We start from the raw sequence: 19,454 nt of genomic DNA, 5'->3' as shown, positions 1-19,454 counted from the left end.
TTCTAATGGCAAACTCTGCAACAATTTATGTCCTGTAGGAATAGTTTGCAGACTTAGAAAAGATCCTCATTATTTTTTGAGCTGACAAGCAGTGCAATGCATGCAATCGCCTGTTTGGCAGTCCCCAGAACCAAATGCTGAAGAGAGAAAGGGTAAGAGTTGTGCAAAGCCTTCAACAAAAGCACAGCTCATTCTCAGCTTCTTCAGTTAATGACCAGCTTTCAGCTGACATGTGCATGCCTACCCATGTAACTGAAAGCATTATGGACACCATTGTTTCATGTAGCAAACCAGAATGATACCCAGGTCAGCCCCACCACAGCTCAGCAAAAGCTTTAAACGTAATTTCTCAGCTTCATCTAAAACAGAAAGGCCGAGAGTGTTTCAGGGACTATTCCACTAAGAATCCGCTTTCTCAATGAAAGCTCATAAGCAACAGAGTAACAGACACAGAGCTCACTCAAAACTTCAGCTCTGAAAAACATTTGGTCATGTCTCTTCTAGCAGTTTCCCCTAGCAGGAATGGTTTGCTGGATCCTGCCATTTAAATGTCTCCTGCTGGCAGCTAGTTTGAACCCTCCGGCCTTCAATCCATGAGCTCAGTACTAATGTCCTTTCACTCCTTAAAGTTCTCAGCTGAGAATTCTCCAAAGGAGAGGATACACCTAAAATAAATACAAGACTATACAAATATAATAAAATATGGAGTTCTTCCAGTTAAACCATTTCAGGCACCAAAATCTGCCTGTCCCAAACACAAATTATTCTTACAAGGTAAATTCTCTCCTTTGACAAGTAAACAGGCAATCAAGACAAACAGGTCAGCAGCTGGCTGGGCAACATCTAGAGCCATGGCCCAGAGAATTTACTTGTCTTTGAAGAATATATTTCCTTCAAATAAGCTCTATTGTTAAAAGGGAAAGAAGATACAGTGAAGTTGTTACCTACAGGAACACTCAACCTTTATAAACCTTAGCCTTATCCACTATCTTCTGGGTAAGACTTTTCCAGACCCTGTAGCACTTTGGCATGATTGTACTTGGTAGAAAGGTACAAAAAAAGACTTTGGTGGTCTTTTCCAACCTTAATGATTCTATAAGGGTTCTATGATCACTTGTGACATGATCATGGAAGTGCAGTTGAAAGCTACTGGTTTCTTTTCCATACAAGATTCATTTGTATTCCCTTCATCATATCCCATTAGTAAAGCAAAAAATTCCTACTTCTCTGTAGGAGTCGATAGTTGACACCTTTCCCTCTTCCTCCTCCAGTTACTTAACTATGCAAGTTGATCTAATGACTTGCTGCTACCAAAAATCTCACCATTCGCTCCCTAGCCCATGGCTGCACCACCCACCCCTTCATTTTGCAGTAGCTCTGGCCCACATACCTTTCTAAAAGCCAGTTTGGCTCATTAAATCCCCTCCTCAATTTTTGTTGTTTGTTTTCTCCCATTTTATTGGGTTAAATCAGCTCACTGTAGTTAGCCAAGCAGCAGAAACTGCACAAAGACAGCAGCTTTCTGGGCAGAAACAGAATTCCCAATTTCCATCAGCACTGAGCCAGTAACGTGGCTCACTGCATCTCGAAAAAACACACGGAGCCAACAGAGCAGTCAGGGAACCTGCCTCATGTGCACAGCGTAAAACCAGGTTAGCTGAGCTCCTGCTAAAGGCTCTGCAATCCACGCTGACTTTGCACGAAGACTCACGCCATCAGTTTCGCCAGCTCATCTGCTCAGGCAGCATCCTTCAACAGCAAAGTGGCAAGATCTGAATGCTGCCACAAGCACTGCTGCAGTGATCATCCAAGTGGAACCCTGGAGGGTGCAAAGCTACTGCTGAGGATTGCAGAGAAAACCAATAGGCACCAGATTTAGCAAGTAGGAGTGGTATCCACACAAAGAACTTTATTTTAATCAATACAGCAGTGAAAAAGCAAACTTTTAAAGAAGGAGGGGGAAAAAAAAGAGAGCTTTATGTCTGTATGTTTAATAAAAACACTTGCTCTAAGACAAAAATAATTTACATTCTGATAACTCACATTCAAAAACAGAGAAAGGCATCAGGGCATAACATTCAAATGAATACCTAGTAAAAGCAGTAATGTATTTGTATTAATAATCAAGAATGTAACACTGCAATATTTAATCTTGGATCTGTGTATCCAAACGTCATCTCCTACACAGCAATAACTGAAGACAGATACACCATTAGGAGCACAGACACTGATTCCTGTTACATTAAAAAAGTAGGAACTGTACTTAAAAATCATCTCCAAACTGGCACCACTCTGAGTGGCAAACAACAAAAAATAAACACTGAAATAGCTAAAGAAAAATATTTTAAAAAGAAATTCAGTTAACAAATAGGAATCACGATGCAGGATTACCTCTCCTCCAAATATCCACTTGATTATTTTGCTCCAAGGTACATAACACAGCACACAGAAGAGTTATTCTATTTTAGTATAGTACTAAAATGCAGGCTTTTGCCATTTGGTCCATTTACATTTTGTTGATTATTTTAGCCTGCTGTATTGGAAAGAAAAGTTGTGTGTCTCTGAATCTTTGGATACAAAAAACAGAGAAATTACATTCTTCAGCATAAAAGCAAATTTTTGAGTTTGGTTTTTTTTTTTTTTTTTTTTGGTTAAGCACATTTATTTTATTACTTTCAGTCATGCAAAAACTGTGAATTAATCCCATTCCAGATGAGAATTTTACCATAAAATTTAAATAGTCAATTTATCAGACTACAGAACAAAGGAAAAAAGCTTAATCCACATAATATCTTGCTACTGAACTCTATTCAGTTAGTCAAATTACACTAACCTTATACATTTGCATTCTTAGAGATGCAGGCATAACAATTCATTCGGAAAAACTAAAAGACGTGTTTAAAATAGAACAGATATGATAACTATACTTACTCATTTTTACATTAGAGGCTCAAACATTTATAAAACTACATGTATCCTCGACAGAACACAGACACTACATTGTTTAAACAAACTACAAGTAACCACTGCAGACCCGACAGTAATACTAAAGAAAAATTTATAATATTATTACAATATCAAATCCTTATCTTTCCTAAAAATTCAAGTGCAAATCACAAGTTGCAATTCAAATGTGTAAAGAGCTTGAAATGAGTAAAATAATTTAGGTGTATAACACTACTAATATTCTGTGTTAGCCACATAATATTCAAATAGAGATTGGAATTTCAGTTAGGGGAAATATTTTTTAGTGAAGGAGAGATAAAGCCAATGGTGTTGTCTCTGAAGGAGCAGGAAGAATCCTCCAACAAACATTCTGTCATTGCCAAATTGTGCCTTAGGCACTGTACTCAATTAGGTCGGTTTAGGCAAGTAGATTTGCAAAGCAATCACCTGTACAATCACAAACAAAATCTATTCACACTCTGAAGGTATGCAGCCTTCAATCAACATCTCATACTGTGTTATGGAACACATATATTATTCCTGTAGCAATAGGCACAGAAGACCTGTCCAAAGTCCCCCATCTCCACACCAATGCTTTAAAGCAGAATCCGTATTTCCCAAATTTGATACTCATTCTCAGGACTCCATAGGGCAACTATCACCTATTGTATTATGTTAACTTGACATATACTACAGCAGAATTAGATATATACGTGAAAAATCCAGTTTGCAAAGATTACAAATGTATCAAGCTGCCAGTAAACAGTTCCTATATCTACATATGACGGTGCAAGTTAGCAGTGTCATAAAGGCACTTGTCTCTCACAGACAGTACTGTCTTCTCCATCAGTCAAAAATAGATCTTAAAAATATTTATTGTAACATCCGAAATGGTTTTTACTCCTTAAAGAGGTGCAAATCATCATCTACAGAACAATAATTCATTAGTTCCTCCTGAAAGAGCTGAGTGCAAATTATCCGTGATTGAATATATCTTTACACTTAATTCATTTTAATGCCATGCTCTCAAAAAAAGTCAAAAAACATGCTATAGTAGAAATGTGATTGGCACTAGCAGCCACAAATAAAAAGGTAGGTGCATACAACAGTATACAAGCAAGCTTATTTATGATGCTACTAAAACAATTAAGTGAATGAGTTGCAAAGAGAGACATTTCCCACAAGTGTTTCCAAGACATGCTTGAAGCCACACCTGACCATGTAGCACACACTTACATCGTTAGGGACATCTTTATAGCTGGCTACCTAATTTTACAAAAATAATTCCGAAATGCACATTTCACTTCAAAGTGAACTCTGTTTCTGTTTTCGTCAAATGTGAAAACCAGATGCAACAGCAGAGCTTAAAAAGACACCTAAGCAGCCACTACATAAAGTTCAGTGCAGTTTTCAAGGGTTTATGGATGGCAGCTTGGAATCCTCGAAATCCCCTTTATCTGTTCGGTATAAACGTACAGATTTTCCTCTCCAAGTCTCAGTACCTTAAAGCAGTAACTTGAAAGAATTTCCACCAACAAAAGACCTGGTTTTGCAAATCAAAGGGCTCAGGTATTACAAAAATTGACATAATTGGTTTTGCCTATGTAAATGCCAATTTGCAGCTGGCATTATAGGTCTGTTAACAGAGAAATCTAGATGGTATGACAGATGGAATAAATCAAGTAAATCCAAAAGCCAGCAGGCTTTTTGCCCTTAGTACTTTATGTCATAACAGCACATTAAGAGTACATCCAGACTGCTGTGAAGTTGCTGGATGGAGCTTAATGCCTGAATACTAATTTTCATGTCCAGTCTCCTTAAATAGTTTTGCCTGTACGGTACCACAAGGAAGTTTCTGTGTCTTTGAAAAACCTGCATTCACTGAACATTGCACAAGGCTACTGAAAGAAAAACAAGGAAGAAGAAAAAAAAAGAACAAGCTATTTGATCAAGTATTAAGCTATTCCTTCAGAGAATTGCACTTCTTTGCTTATAGCAGTGACCAGAATTGCTGATGGTGTACTGACAGTTGCCATGGCAAGTGGGTGACTGCGTGGGATAGCAGACATATAGCCAAGTCAACTGCTTATGCAATCTCCATTATTTCTGCAAGCACAGAACACTTTATTATGTGCTGCCAATGATCTTCATAAAGTGCCAAAGGGAAAAATGTTCTTCTGTGTCAGGCCATGGCTGTTTCAGTATTCCCATTCATCTGTTTTCATGTCCAGATAGTAAAGAATATTCTGTGCAAGCTTTACTGCCTGCTTCCTGGCAGCCTTACACCGCTCGTCACCTTGCGGATCAACAGCGTCCAGGGCTAGAAGTTGTTTTGTAAGAAGTTCTTCCAGTCTCATGTAATTTTTATCCGTTCTGTTTCCATCAAATGAAATCACCTCTTGCTGAATTTGAGACAAGTTTCCAAGAACAGTCCAAACTGCTTTATGAGACTGATGTTCAGCAGCAGTTTGCTCTGGATACATTTCCCTTTTTTCCAGCGCTTCCTTCAAATCAATATATGTTATAAGAGTCTGAACTTCAATTACTGCTCTTCTCCTGGCCTCTCTAATACATGGATTTTTTCCTGGACTCACTTCATCTAGCTGGGCAATTAATCCCTGCAATTCTGCTTTGGATCCCAGATACAAATCAGAAGCATTCTCTGTTTTTAAAAGTAAAGAATTAACTTCCTTCATCTTCTTGCGGATCTCTTCTATTTTTAGAATGGACTGATTTTGTGCCAAATCGTAAGCGTGAGTAGAATTTGCTTCTTCATCCAAGTCCAGGTATTTCTGCAATTTATTGATCTCTTCTATTACTTCCTTTCTGTAATTTCTTATTTCCGTGTGACCGCAGACATCTAAAGCATCCAAATCAGCAATGAGGCCTGTGAGCACACAGGAGAGATGCCTGCAGGTATCATTACTACTCACTCCCATTAGAAGCGCAATAAGGGTTCCTCTGGCTTTGTTCACATCACACATTACAGAGTTAATTTTGGAGACAGAAGGATGTGCATCATTAGAGAGTGGCAGGGACAGCTGTTGCTTTACACCACTCTCTATAATCTCCTGAACAGCACATACCTTTGTCAGAGTGCGGTATCTTGCTTTGCGTAGAGAAACTTTCCCTCCAGTTTTCACCTGGGTAAGCCTCAATACAATGTCCTGAATTCCTTCTTCAAATTCATCACTTTTACAGTTTCCTCCTTTGTAAAAAGGTGTGATCTCGCGTTGCACAAGTGACTGTGCCTCCTTGAATAAAGCCTCTATTTCCAGTCTGCGGGGATGGTTTGCATTTTGTTCCAGTTCCTTCAGCAGCCTCTCGGTTTCCTGGGCAGCTCGCTTTCTGGCTTGCTGAATATCCCCCTTCCCTTCGGTGTCTACAGAATCTATTTCAAAAAGCTGTTTAGTAAGGCTCCTTTCCAATTTCTTGTAATCTCGGTCGGTAGACAGACCACTGAAGACAGCCACTTGCTGTTCGATCTCTTTGACTTCTTTCTGTATTTCATGTAACCGTTTTATAGATGGGTGTTGGTTACCCATATCCATTCCTCTTCTCTCGTCCAGCTCCAGATGAACTACAAGGAAAATGAGAACAAGACTTGCTTAAGTGCTACATGAGCACGCGTTGCAACTTTTACATTCTGAAACATTTCAGCATTACAGCTATTTTAAGTATCTTCACCAATACGAATAAACCACTTGGCTAATATTTCACAGGCCTTTAATTTTTTACACCTTTCTCCCGGTCGGGCCGCAGGGGTGATGCTTTAGTTGCCACACGCCCAGCTCTCTCGGCTGTTCACCCAAAGCCTTCCCCACCTGCTCTGCGGATGAAGCCGCCACAGAACAAACAGGGCACCCGCAGCCCAGGGGAGAACCCGGAGCGGGGCGAGAACAGCGGCCGAACCCGACCGCCCCCGGGTGCGTCAACCCCAGGGCAGCGCTGCCTTCCCCGCACATACCTCGCTCCCCGTCATCACTCGCCGCCCCAGGCCCCTCCATGGCCACAACCTCCCGCCTCCCCCGCGGTGGGGCCCGGCGCAGCACGAAGAGGAAATGACACCGGGCCACCGCCGAGGCACCTGCGAGAGGTTCGTCCCCACCGGCCCCGCAGCGAACCCGCGCGGCGCCCCCGCCCCGCCTCACTTGGTCAGTCACTCACCGGCCGCCCGGCCCAGGACCCGCTGCCCGGCCCGGCGCTGCGCCACGGGCCGAGCGCCGCGAACCGCCCGAGCCCCGCCCGGCCCAGCCGCGCGGAGGGGGAGGGAGGCGGAGGCGGAGGCGGAGGCGGGCCCGGCCCCGGCCCGGCCCCGCCCCGCCCGCAGCGCCCGCGCGGCAGCGTCGTAAAGCGCCGGGACATGGCGGCCGCCCGGGCGCTGCGGGTCGGTGGCGGCTGCCGCGGCCGCCTCCTCGCCTCCTCCGCCTCCTCCTCCTCCGCCTCCTCCGCCTCCTCCTCCTCCGCCTCCTCCGCTGGCGGCCGCGCGGCTGAACGCGGGGAGCGGCCGGACAGTGCGGTAAACCCGGGCGGGGGGTGGCAGCTTCTGCGGGGGCCGCGGGGAAAGCCTCGGGGGCCGCCGCCCTCGCTGAGCCCGGAGCGGCGAACGTCCCCGCTGCCCCCCGGTAACGCCGGCGGGGCAGGGGCGGCCGGTAGCAAACCGCGTTCCCTGCGGCCTCTGGTTTTTGACGTGTTTGTTGAGGGCCCCGGTGTTCGGTGTTGGAGGGGTGCTGAGTTTCGAGCTGTCGGGTAACGCCAGGTGTTCCCGAACCCGGCTGGGGCAGGCACACGCCTGTGTGTGGGCACATGGATGCAGGAAGAACGACGGTCTTAGGAAAACTCAGAATCGTAGAATCATAAAATACGCCGAGTTTCAAGGGACTCACAGTCCAGTTCCTGGCCCTGCAGAGAACAGCCCCAAGAATCGCGCTGTGTGCCTGAGAGGGTTGTCCAAAAGCTCCTTGAGCTTGTCAGGCTTGGGGCCGTGACCCTTTCCCTGGGGAGCCTGTTTCAGTGACCATCAGCCCTCTGGGTGGAGAGCCTTTAATATCCAACCTCAACCTCCCCTGACACAGCTTCATGCTGTTCCCTCGGGTCCTGTCACTGGTCACCAGAGGGCAGAGATCAGCGCAATAAAAAACTTGCATACTTGCTAGTTCTCTCCATGAAATATTTTAACAGAGTATCAGTAATAGAAAAAAAAAAAAAGTTGATTTAAAAAAATACCCCTGTGATTCACGCCTGTGGTAAAAGAATTAAAGGTATCTTCTCTGTAGTGCATTTGTAATTAAAAGTACTTGTTAATGTACAGTGTTGGTTTTGGTCACAGTAAATAAATGCGCTTTATTTCTGAACTTGCTATGCTTGTATGCTTTAAGGTTCCATGGCGTTTGGGAATTTATTCCAAATGGAGACGTTCTTCAGAAATTCTCCTGCAGTGCTGCTAACGTGTGGTGTCTGTGTTTCCTAGGGCCTGGGTTTCCGCCCCCCCGCGCACTCGCACAGCGACTGGATCGGGCCCCCGGACAAGCACTCCAACCTGCGCCCCATCATCTTCTACGTGCCCCCGGAGGAGTCGGCGCTGGAGCGGCGGCTGCGGGAGGCGCGGCAGGAGGCCCAGGCCAGCAACCAGCGCTTCTGGGCGCGGCACAACCGCGCCTTCCACCAGGTGAGCCCGGCCTCGCACCCGCTGCTGCTCAGCGCCCTCCTGCCTGCCTGAAGCTGGGGGGCTTGGCCTCTCTGAGGTGGGGCTCAGTTCTGCCTGCTGTTAATGCGCTCGGGGTCACGGAGGAAATGATGTTTTTGTCGTTATTTCTTTAAATGATCACTCAACTAAAAATCCCACACATTTTATTGCTGTTTAGTGGCATGGAATATTTGCCTTTTTCCTGTCTTGCACTGATAGTATAAAGTTGTAGCTGCCCTACATGCAAGACCTGTCTGTGACTAGAGCAGCTGTTGAAAATGATTCCATGGCTGGTTTTTCTCTTGTCATAAGTGAGAGAAATTTGGTGTAATTACCAAGACGGAATGAGATTAAATGATATGTCCCATTTCACTCGCAGTGTATCCCAGAAGGGCTAAAGTGAGTCTGTCTTCTTTCCTGATTTTGGCATCTTCAACCAGTGTGGTGTTTTTTGGAAGAACAGTAATAGTTCAGTAATTCACCATCATTTATGATGTTGAACATCATATCCTCTCAAAACTTGCAAAGATCCCAGAAAAAATGAAGCTTGTTTTTTTAATTCCACAGAACTGCTTTTTACATCTGTAAAACTTACACACAAATGATTATTGTGCTTCCATCTAAATAATTGTAACTTTTTTAGGCTGCATGTTTTTCTCTATGATCAAAATCTCAGTTATACAGTATAGCACATTCCTATAGTTTGTTTTAAAAGCTGAAAAGTTTGAATCCTGTCAAACAACACTGAAGTTTGGCTGTAGCTTTACTCCACAAATCAGTTTTTTAAGTGTCAGTAGGACACTTGCATGAATTAATTGATGTGTGCAGGTAGCAGGATCTAAGTGACAATGTTACCAGTTTAACTAAGTCACTGGATTAAGAAAAGTGTTTAGTTGACACTTCCAGCTATAAGGAGTATCGCTGGTTATTTCAGAGGGTGTTAGACACCACATTGCTATGTAATTAAAAACAATGGTGAACTTCAAGGACTGACTACTTCCAATTCTAATGTGGAAAAATGTTTTAGGAAAAAGAAGAATTTATTTATTCAAGACTGAAAGCCAAGGGTCTGGAAATGAGAGATGAATCAGGTTAGTGAGATCTTTGTTAATAGTTTAGGATGCATTCTGAATTCTGTTTAACTTTGAATTTTGTTAGTTTATGCTCTTTGCATTCTGTTACAAGTAAATCATAGAGGTAGGATTTAGAAGTGTTTTCCGGAGTATGATAACAAAAGAGAGGAGGAGCTTTTCAGAGATGTGCCTGTGGGGGTCAGATCATCTGTTGCACTGTTCCCCCTCTAATTCCTTCCCTGCAGCCAAAGGGAATGTGCTGAAATCCTAGCCCAGTAATATAATAATTGTGTAGCCTAAGGAGGAAGGGGCTTTTTACTTTCACACCTCCTAACCCAGTAAGCTAGCCGAGATAAACATACAGAGCATTTGCCTCAAGTGCCTGTTATGGTTGGGTGGATAAATTCAGAGTCTTTGGCTTCAGGTCCATGGTGTATGCAATGAGTACAATATTTTTCCTTGAGGGAGAGTAAGAAAGCTTCCAGAGAGATGGCAACTGCTATCTGCCTGTCTCTGCCTGAGCACAGTTGCTGTTAAATAGTTGTCTCTCTAATTCATTATGTGAAAATGAAAACAAAATGCCTTCATAATAATAGTGAATTGGGCATTGTAGTATGAGGTTGAACACTTTGTTCGCAGAATAATGATCTGCTTGAGTTTAGTGAAGCATCTGCTCTGAGGGTCTGTATGTCACAGACCGTTATTTTTCTTTTCTGTTTGTATCCTGGTGATCAGTGTGTGGTTGAGAAATAATTTAAATTAAGTTCTATGTTGTTTCAAAACCACTTCTTTTATATTGCTATTTTGATTTTTTTGTTTTGTTTTTATACCCTAGAAGTAAAAGAGAATGACCATATACTTCCATTAAAAATAAAATTATATCAACTGCATGCTTTGGTTAACTGTTCTATAACAGAGCTGTGAGTGTATATAAAAATAAAAATACACATGAACAGTTGGAACAAAACTAACTTCTACAGAATGTATCTGTTTTGCTAATACCAGTATGAAGAAACAAATTAACTGTAGGTGTTAAGCTAGCAACCTTCAAATGGTTTTAGAGTTAATTTATCCCATATTATGTTAATCCATTGTAGTATGTTAGTTTTGTAAATAATGACAAATAGAACCAATCAATAATTTACATTCCTGTGATCAGTCTCAAGAGCCTTAAAATGCATTTTGGAACAGTAACAAGTTGAATATTGCAATTCCATCTTCTTCATTATGGGGCATTCAAATTTGACTGTCATTTTAAGGACACTTTGTGCCAGAAGGTTTGTGTAGGAATTGTTTGGTAGAGTTGAGAATATTTGCTGGTTCTCAGGGTTAGACATCTGTGCTGTAGCCACAGGTCTTATTCTTCCTTTATATTCTAGTTATGAGTGACATATTCAAAATCATCTTTTGTATTTGCTTCTCAAAATAATTGCCTACTAGATTGTTCAGAAATCTGACTGAACATAAACTTTTTGCCTGAAGTTACTTGAAATTTATCAATAGTAACAGAAAAAAAAGTACATCTGAAAATACCATGTCAGTTTTGGATAGTGTTCTTTTGATATTTATGGACTTGCTTTAGGGGAGGAAATTAAGTTACTAAATGCTCTTATTGGTACTGCTAAGGCTTCAGCCCTGTGAGAAACTATTTTATTCAAAGGATAGATACTCCTAGATCTATGCACTTTTTCATAGAGGTTCACTAGTTTCCTAAATTGTCTAAGAGCTCATAAACTTTATCACTTCTACAAGTAATAGGGGTTTAAGGACTATACCAGCTTCAAGATGATCAGTCTTTTTAATCTGCTGTGCTCCCTCGATAAGTTTTAAAAAGTTGAAAGATAAAGGCATAATAACTTGTTCAGGGCTACACAGAAGGCTTGTAGGAGCAAGGAGTCAGACCTAGCATCTGAACCCAGTGTTTTAATCCAGAGAATTGCCTTGACTTTGTTACACCAAAACCTATTTTCAGGTCAAAAAGCAACACTGAATGCAGAGGAAATGGCTGACTTTTACAAGGACTTTCTAAGTAAAAATTTTAAAAAGCATTTGCAGTATAACAGGTATGTAGAAGGTATTTATGTTGACTATTATACATTACAGTCTAAGTGAAAGGTATAAGATCAAGTTTAAAATTTGAACATTTTTTTCTGTAATTGGTAAAACAGCACAAACCCCTGTAATTTTTGAATTTTTTTTCATGCTGTTACTAGCATTTGACAGAAATTTGCATTATCATTTAAGTGCTGCTGCTGCTTATTGTTGTTTTAGTGGAAAGATAAGCTCAAGTCTGAGATTTAAAGAGACAAGATCAGGCACATTTTATTATCCTAGGGCATGGGTCCTTTCATGCTGCTAATTGAAACTGATAAATATGCAAATAAGTTGAAAGTTCTGTATAACAGATTCTAGCTGACTGTTAAAGAAGAACTAGTAAATGTGATTTATCTCAAAGGAAAATTGTTTAATGGGAGTAATATTTAATAATCTCGGGTCTGTTATTTTGCATGTGTATAGTAAAAGTGATCAGCTTTGAGTTTGTCGAGGCATTAGTAAATTGATCACCTGAGCTTGTCCTGGTAGAAACTCAGCTACAGCTTGGTAAACCCACATCCAACCCTTCAGAACATCTGCATGGTTTCAGTGTTACTGTTTGTACAACAACTCTATAAACTGGATTGGGGATCTGAAAGGGCTGAAAAATGAAAAATGCAAACACACATACCCCTGCAAGTAGCTGTGCACACTTGAAAAAGGGCTAGAAATGAGGGAGGAATGGGAAGGTGGAGGAAGACAGCAGTTAATCCAGGCATACTGACCACTGAATATGAAAGCACAACTCCAGTTTCCTCTCTGTATTGGATTGAGGGGTTATTGGGCAAAAAAGTGTCAAGTGTGACTGGGTTCCTAATGGTGTAATGCTAGTGAGAATTCTGCCATCACTGCAACTGATCTATAACAAATGATGGCTTAAATTTCTTCATATGTATTGTGTATAAACTATAAAATACTATCCTGTAAGAACAATTTAACTGTAATAAATATTTAAATATGCACATCTTGTCTTGCCCACAAAGGGGTAGGGGGGAACCTCATCATAATCCAAAGCAACAGCATGAAAAGATGGAAAGTAAGAAACTGGTTTTAGTGAAAGGATTGTCATTAAATTGCCTATAACTGATAAGTGGGAATGCAAAGGGTTTATCTTAGAACTGGTCACCAGTTGCCTTTGTTGTAGTGACCTTAGGAAAGTGTCGCATCTTCACAGTAAGATAATTCAGGCTTTGTGCTTAAACATGACCTTCCTTGCTGCTGACTTGTAAAATCAGGTTGTGTCAGCTGCATTGTTGTAGTTTCAAAGTGGAACTGCACAGCCCTGAAAACAGTAGAGCTTTTTACAGGCATTCTGAGGGGTCATATTTATAAAAATCTGTTTATGCATTTAGCTGTATGTTCTTTTGCAGTATTGCCAGCTGGCCTGAAAACTGGCAGCTAAAGTGTTGCAACGTCTAAAATTCAGTTAAAATTGAAGCAATGACTGTGCATAGATGCCTTGAATATTTAGTTCCGGGTACTTAGACTGGAAATACAATTTAGTTTAGGAAAAAAATTCAAGAAGGATATAGGAAATTAAACATGAAAGGAGAAAAGAAACAGTTGCAATGTTAGCATGATATTTTTATTTAACATGACATTTGAAGGGGTAGCTCAGTGCTGCCTGTCAGTGTGAATTTGGCTACTATCCTTACTGAGAGGTTGGTATCTCAGGCTTATGTGAGATCTGTGCATGCAAGGTTTGCCCCAGACATCTCAAGAGAAGACCTAAATCCCAGTTTTCTAGTTCTAGAATTCTACGTATCCTATTGCTTCTTGTGAGCATTTTACAACATGGGAATGAGATCCTTGTTAGAAACTAGAAAAAAATTTTGATATTGTTTTAATTTGTAACAGGAGCAAGAACTTGAAGCAAGTTCTCAGAGGCTAAAAAGGGCTGATGCAGTCTATACTGTGTATAATTTGAATTGGTTCCAGAAGCTGTGCATGATTCATAAAAATTAAATTATTTAAAGATATAAAGACTAACTTTGGCAATATTAAAGGCATTATCCTTAAAAGATACTGCAGTAGAAAGATAATGTTTCCCGTATTGGGTTACACAATTAGTCTTTGAAGTGTGATTTGATTTTACTTTTTCCTACCCTTCTATGAGACCAACTCTGCCCTTTTCAACACATGCATCTTCATCCACACACAAATATCTTACCTGAAGCACAACACTGGCAGGAAGTCAGTCCAGATAGCTTGGTGATCAGCTTTCCTTCTGAAACACGAGACATGGTTTTAACTATTTTATCTCACCTGATCTCAAATACAGTTACAACCCTGTAATCCACATATATAATCTGTTCATGGATGTGGATATACACATAGACTTTTTCATAGGTTATTTAACTCTTATTAGACAGGAAAAGTGTTACCACAAAGAACAGAAAATGCAAGTCATCACTGAAATGTCATTTGTCAATGCCAAAGGGTATTTTAATATAATTGTGTATCTTTTTTTCTGTTCTTGTTCTGTGTGCTGATGATCTTCTTGGCTTTGGAATCCTAGAGATTGGTATAAACGTAACTTTAGGATCACATTCCTCATGGGACAAGTAGCACTGGTGAGAGCTCTGAGGTGGCTTCGTCGGAGAAAGAAAAATGTAGAACAGTAATCACAGCTCCATGAAGAATGCAACACTATATGCTATAAACTTGTGGTTTATAGTAATGTTCAAAGTCTGAATGGTTGATGCAATAATTACTTGAATTTGTTTGTTAAACTATGTAAATAAAAGTCAACACTGGTCTTAATTTATAATCAGTGTGTAGATTTCCTTTATCCTTTATTCCAAGAATATCTAAAATATTTCTCCACCAAAACACAACCAAGAAAACTTTTAAAACTGTTCCTTGTTCATGTCAGATGGAATGGGTAATGACTGTCCTGTTTCTGCTATAGAGTTATGGCTGCTAAATAACATGGGATTCAGTGTGCTGTACCTGAACTCTGGTCTCAGAATGATGTCTCCACCAACTGTATTAGTATATAAAGACAAAAATGCCTCATTTTGCAGCAGCTGCCTGTCTGGGGCAGTACCTATCCATAAGTAATACAAAATGGGTGAAGGAACAAGTTTGATTTGTGAGTGTATATACCAGTTGTGAGTATATATACCATCAATTTAGAATAATCCTCTCTGCAGTGTGATTAGATGCTCTTTTGAATAAATATTTAAGAGATGATTTCATCAAAGTGCTAATGCAATAGGATCTTCCTAGGTTGGTGTTTTTTTTTTAATTAAGAGAAATATGCCTCCCTTGGACAAAAGCTCCTCTGACCCATGATTGATAAAGATTTTAGTTGCTGAGCCATAAAATGAATGTGCTGCCAGTCATTTAATCTTGGTAGAAGACAAAGCTGGTAACTGCTGTATGGAGAACAACACTACTACCAGTATGCACTGCTTTCTCCGGTTCATTTCTTTCAAAAAAATAGGCTGTTCTCACCAGTTTCTCCAAGGCACTGAAAACTACTTGCCTGAGGGTGATTTTTGTGGCCTCCAGGTAGGTAACATCAATTGGAACGAGGTTGGTTCAAGTGAAGTCCTAAAATGTTATGCCATGTATTTGTAATTTAAAAGAGGTCTTATTCCTCAGAATGTTCTCTCTGTCCATTTATACAGCTAAGTGATTTTTTTTATCCAGTACCTACTAAGAGGATTCTGTTAAAAAGAATCTATGCTGTCAGATGAAGCGTTTTCCTAAAGCTGTGCTGTAGGGATGGTTCTGCTTTTGGAAACATCATCTCAGTAGCCATTGACCTATTTTTGATATCTAAACATGACATGATTTATTCGCAGACTTTTTCAACTGGAGCAAAAAGAGCTTTGTCCGCATCAGCTATAATAATTCCTCTGCAAAATGAAATAAATGTTACTGATACAGTAGCAGATCATAGTGTTTCATACAACTATGATATTATTGGGGCTAAAGTGGCCACTGAATTGTGATTTTAAGTGTTCTTAGTAAATGAAAACAGTCATTATTAGTGTTTGCTGAGATAATAACCAACACTTTGAAAATATTTGTGAATGTTACACTGCATCAGTACTGTAAAGGGTATATATTTATTAAAAATTTTTTAATGACATGTTTAGGAAAATTAATTTTTGAAATAGACTACTGTGGGTATATAATGTAATTCTTCAAGGATTTACAGTAAATCATATAATACAGTTTGTAAGCTTTGACCACAATGTGAATGCACACATTAATAGATAGTTCTTATGTAAAACAATAATTAGATAATACCAGAAAATATCCCAGAAAGGGAGAGACCAGAGCACCAGTGGACTGGTGGTTAATGGCCATATGTTCTGACAGCCTGTGTATAACATCCCTAAGGTAGTTTCACATGTACTTTAAATGGGTAGAGGTCAATCAAAAGCATTTTCATTTTCTGAGCTGCTCACTTCCATTAACACAGACATTTTTGTGTCTGCCTGCTGAACCAGATCAGGAAATTGATTCACTACTAGAACTAACCCAAGGAAAAAACTGTTCAATGTCAGATGTGTTTATGTGCCTTATGATGCAGATACGTGTTGTTTGGCATGGGGGAGCTGTGGGAATTCAAATAGAAGGTTTGGATTGTGCTTCAGTAAATTCACAGTTAAAACTGTTTTCTGAACATGTAATTTTAGTGTTGGTCACACAAAAACAGTATCAGCATACAATGGATCATGCTAGGATTAAGCTGCAAGCTGCTTTGTCTTTTAAATATCTCCAGGGACGGTGACTCAACCACTTCCCTGAGCAGCCTGTTCTGCTGCCTGACAACCCCTTCTGGTGAAGAAATTTTTCCTAGTATCTCATCTAAACTTCCCCTGGCGCAACTTGCAGCCGGTTCCTCTCATCCTGGTGTTGTTATTTGGGAGAAGAGACTGACTCTCACCTCTCCACAACCTCCTTTTGGGTAGCTGTAGAGAGCAGTAACACTCCAGCACCTCCCTGTCCTTTCTGAATTGAGAGGCCCGTAACTGGACACAGCACCTGAGGTGTGGCCTCACCAGTGCTGAGTACAGGGGAGTGGTCACTGCCCTGATCCTGCTGGCCACACTATTGCTGATACAGGCTGGGATGCCACTGGCTTTGGCCACCTGGGCACGCTGTTGCCTCGTGTTCAGATACTGTTGACAGGACCTCTCCTTGTCCTTGTTGACCCTCACCCCATTGGCCTTGGCCCATGAATCCAGCCTGTCCAGAGCCCTCCTGCCCTCCAGCAGATCACACTCCTGCCCAGCTTGGTGTCATGTGCAGAGTGAGAGTGCCCTCAATCCCCTCATCCTGATCATTGATAAAAATATTAAATAGAACTGGCCCCAGCACTGATCCCTGGGGAGCACCATTAGTGACTGGATGCCAGCTGGAAGCAGCACCATTGACCAGCACTCTGGGCTCAGCAATCCAGACAGTTTTTAACAGTGAAGAGTGCACCCATCCAAGCCATGAGCAGCCAGTTTCTCCTGGAGGTTACTGTGGGAAACAGTGTCAAAGGCTTTCCCTCATCCTCTTCGCAGGTCCTCTTGTCACAGAAGGAGATTGGGTCAGCCAAGCGGGACCTCCCATGTGATCATTCTCCGGCACTTCCATGGTTTCTAACACATCAATATCCTTTGTGTCACTGCTGCCACATGGATCTCCATCCCCCACCTTCATCGAGACAGCAGATGAAAGGACCTCCCCAGCACACCATCCCTCAAACACTGGCGTGTTGCCCCCAGGCTATCTCCAGGCCTGGTTTTATCCTTTTTCCCCCTTCAGATTCATTAGGATTCTGTGTGGAGTGCTGAGTCCCTTCATCTAAAACCTATTGAGGGAGTGAGGTATTTATCTGTTAGGTAAGTGTTGAGGTCTGATTTAAAATACCTAATAGAACCACTGTGAAAAGATGTTATTAAAATAATCCATCCAAAATTTTGAATCTCATTACTAAAAACCACATGCATTTACTGAGATAATTACATTTTCTGAACAGCCAAAAGCCGTATCATTTTCACCAGTGTTGCATTACTTTTGTTGGGTTTTTTTCTTGACTGAGAGCAATTGCAATAACACCAGCTGCTTTCAGATAATATTGATCATAAAACCTTTATGCATCAAAGGAAAGCCAAGGAGATGCTAAAGACTACTAAAAGTAAAATTTTTATGAATACAAAAGCCTGCTACAGTAACTGAAGCTAGTGAAATAGATCAAAGAGTGACTTTTCTGTGCACATTTTCTGAGTATGGGAAAAATACAGGGGAGTCTTATCATTTAAGTATTTAGCTAATCCTGTCAAAAGGAACAGCAGTATTTCATATTTAGTAGTGTCAGCATGTGCCTTTTTAGTCTCTCATGCACTCAGTAAGTCCATAATAAAGCAACAGTATTGTGGTAATATTTAAGTTGTTTTAGTTTGTATTGACTTGGGGTGGTTTTGTTCAGATAATATGTGTGGAGTTTTGCTATTCACTGGATTTCTCTATTGGAGCATTAATTTTGATAGAATATGAGAGGAGTAAGAGGAAGTGTCAAATAGGGATTGAGCCACTGACTGACTAAAGGCTGGGTTAAAGTGATTGCAGCATCTTTATATATGATTAATAAAGACCAGTGCTTCTTAAAGAAAGAAGAGCTTTTCTCAATTTCATGAGATGAGATTTAAAAGCAATGATAGCAGCTATGGAGGAGACAACTTCTGTGTTTAACTGAACATTCTTGGGGATAATATTAAAATCTAGTTCAAACCTCAGATTTGCTTACCCTTCCTGGCCCCATTTCAAGTGGACTGTCCTGCTTGCAATTTTTAGGTTCCACTGTCACTAAGCAAGATTGGTACCCTACAGGGGTAATCAGATTTAGCCAAACAAGAACTTAATTTACATCCTGTGCAGAGCCCACAGGCCAATCTTTTGCATAAAGACTGGAAGATTGAAATGTTTTCATGAAAGGATAATATATGCCTGGAACTGTAATATGCATGAGTAACATTTTCATACTAAAAATTATATTCACTGATCACTGTAAACTGATTCACAGAATAATAAACCCATAATTGAATATTCAAGTTCATTTCTCAAAAAAAATTAGTAAGGGAAGCACAGCTCACTTTATTTCTTAACAGTTTATGTCTTCAGAAGAGTTTATAAGTGCATGGAATGTAATCATCTTGAAGTACATACTCATTAGTATTCATAATTATATAAATCACTTCTTTGTGCCTTAGCTTTGCATTCATTAATGGATTAAGATTTACCCAAGTATTGTGAGATTTACTTGACTGATATATTCAAACAGCAGATGCTGTGGAAGTGCAAAAGCAGTACATTTGGCTAGAAACAGTAAAGGCAAAAAAATACACAATCCCTTTTCAAGTATGATCTTACTCAGAAGAAGTATTATTGTGTAGTGACTTACCTACCTTAGGGTGGTCCCAGGTGTGTTGTGACCAGGGCCTGAGACACCAGGAGGCAGCAAAAATGACTGTATGCATCTCCTGAGGCTGCCCAGAGGCAATTAGCACCAGCCTAAGCCAGAGCAGCCCTGAAGCTACTGTGATGGACCATGTCTGGCATGAGTTTCCAGCAGCCCCCCTGCCAGTCAAGGCTTTCTGGCATTCAGCAGTGCTCTGTTCACACTGCTGCCTCCAAAGAGCCCACTG

At 40.9% G+C, this 19,454-nt stretch overlaps 2 protein-coding genes across 6 annotated transcripts; one reads left to right on the top strand and one right to left on the bottom strand.

Annotated features, from left to right (window-relative positions):
• Positions 1 to 1,874: 1,874 nt before the first annotated feature.
• On the bottom strand, positions 1,875 to 7,200 carry BAG5 (BAG cochaperone 5). Of its 2 annotated transcripts, none has more exons than XM_039552100.1 (2): positions 7,114 to 7,200; positions 1,875 to 6,526 (listed from the first exon to the last, which is right to left on the bottom strand). In XM_039552100.1, the coding sequence occupies exon 2, from the start codon at positions 6,495 to 6,497 to the stop codon at positions 5,145 to 5,147; it is 1,353 nt and encodes a 450-aa protein (XP_039408034.1). In that variant the 5' UTR covers positions 6,498 to 6,526; positions 7,114 to 7,200; the 3' UTR covers positions 1,875 to 5,144. The 2 variants fall into 2 exon arrangements, with proteins under 2 accessions (XP_039408034.1, XP_039408033.1); XM_039552099.1 differs by lacking the exon at positions 7,114 to 7,200 and adding an exon at positions 6,914 to 6,933.
• Positions 6,759 to 17,464, top strand: LOC104688876 (cytochrome c oxidase assembly factor 8). 4 transcript variants are annotated; one of them, XM_039552101.1, is made up of 5 exons: positions 6,759 to 7,042; positions 8,417 to 8,614; positions 9,660 to 9,723; positions 11,678 to 11,768; positions 14,318 to 16,432. In XM_039552101.1, the coding sequence occupies exons 1-5, from the start codon at positions 6,782 to 6,784 to the stop codon at positions 14,421 to 14,423; spliced, it is 720 nt and encodes a 239-aa protein (XP_039408035.1). In that variant the 5' UTR covers positions 6,759 to 6,781; the 3' UTR covers positions 14,424 to 16,432. The 4 variants fall into 4 exon arrangements, with proteins under 4 accessions (XP_039408035.1, XP_039408037.1, XP_039408038.1 ...); XM_039552102.1 differs by lacking the exon at positions 6,759 to 7,042 and adding an exon at positions 7,283 to 7,465; XM_039552103.1 differs by lacking the exons at positions 11,678 to 11,768; positions 14,318 to 16,432 and adding an exon at positions 17,331 to 17,464.
• The last annotated feature ends 1,990 nt before the right edge of the window (positions 17,465 to 19,454 follow it).

Source organism: Corvus cornix, chromosome 5 (assembly GCF_000738735.6).
Source record: "Corvus cornix cornix isolate S_Up_H32 chromosome 5, ASM73873v5, whole genome shotgun sequence".
Classification (NCBI taxonomy): domain Eukaryota; kingdom Metazoa; phylum Chordata; class Aves; order Passeriformes; family Corvidae; genus Corvus; species Corvus cornix.
The sequence above is the reverse complement of the archived record's forward strand: the minus strand, read 5'-3'. Positions and strand labels throughout refer to the sequence as shown.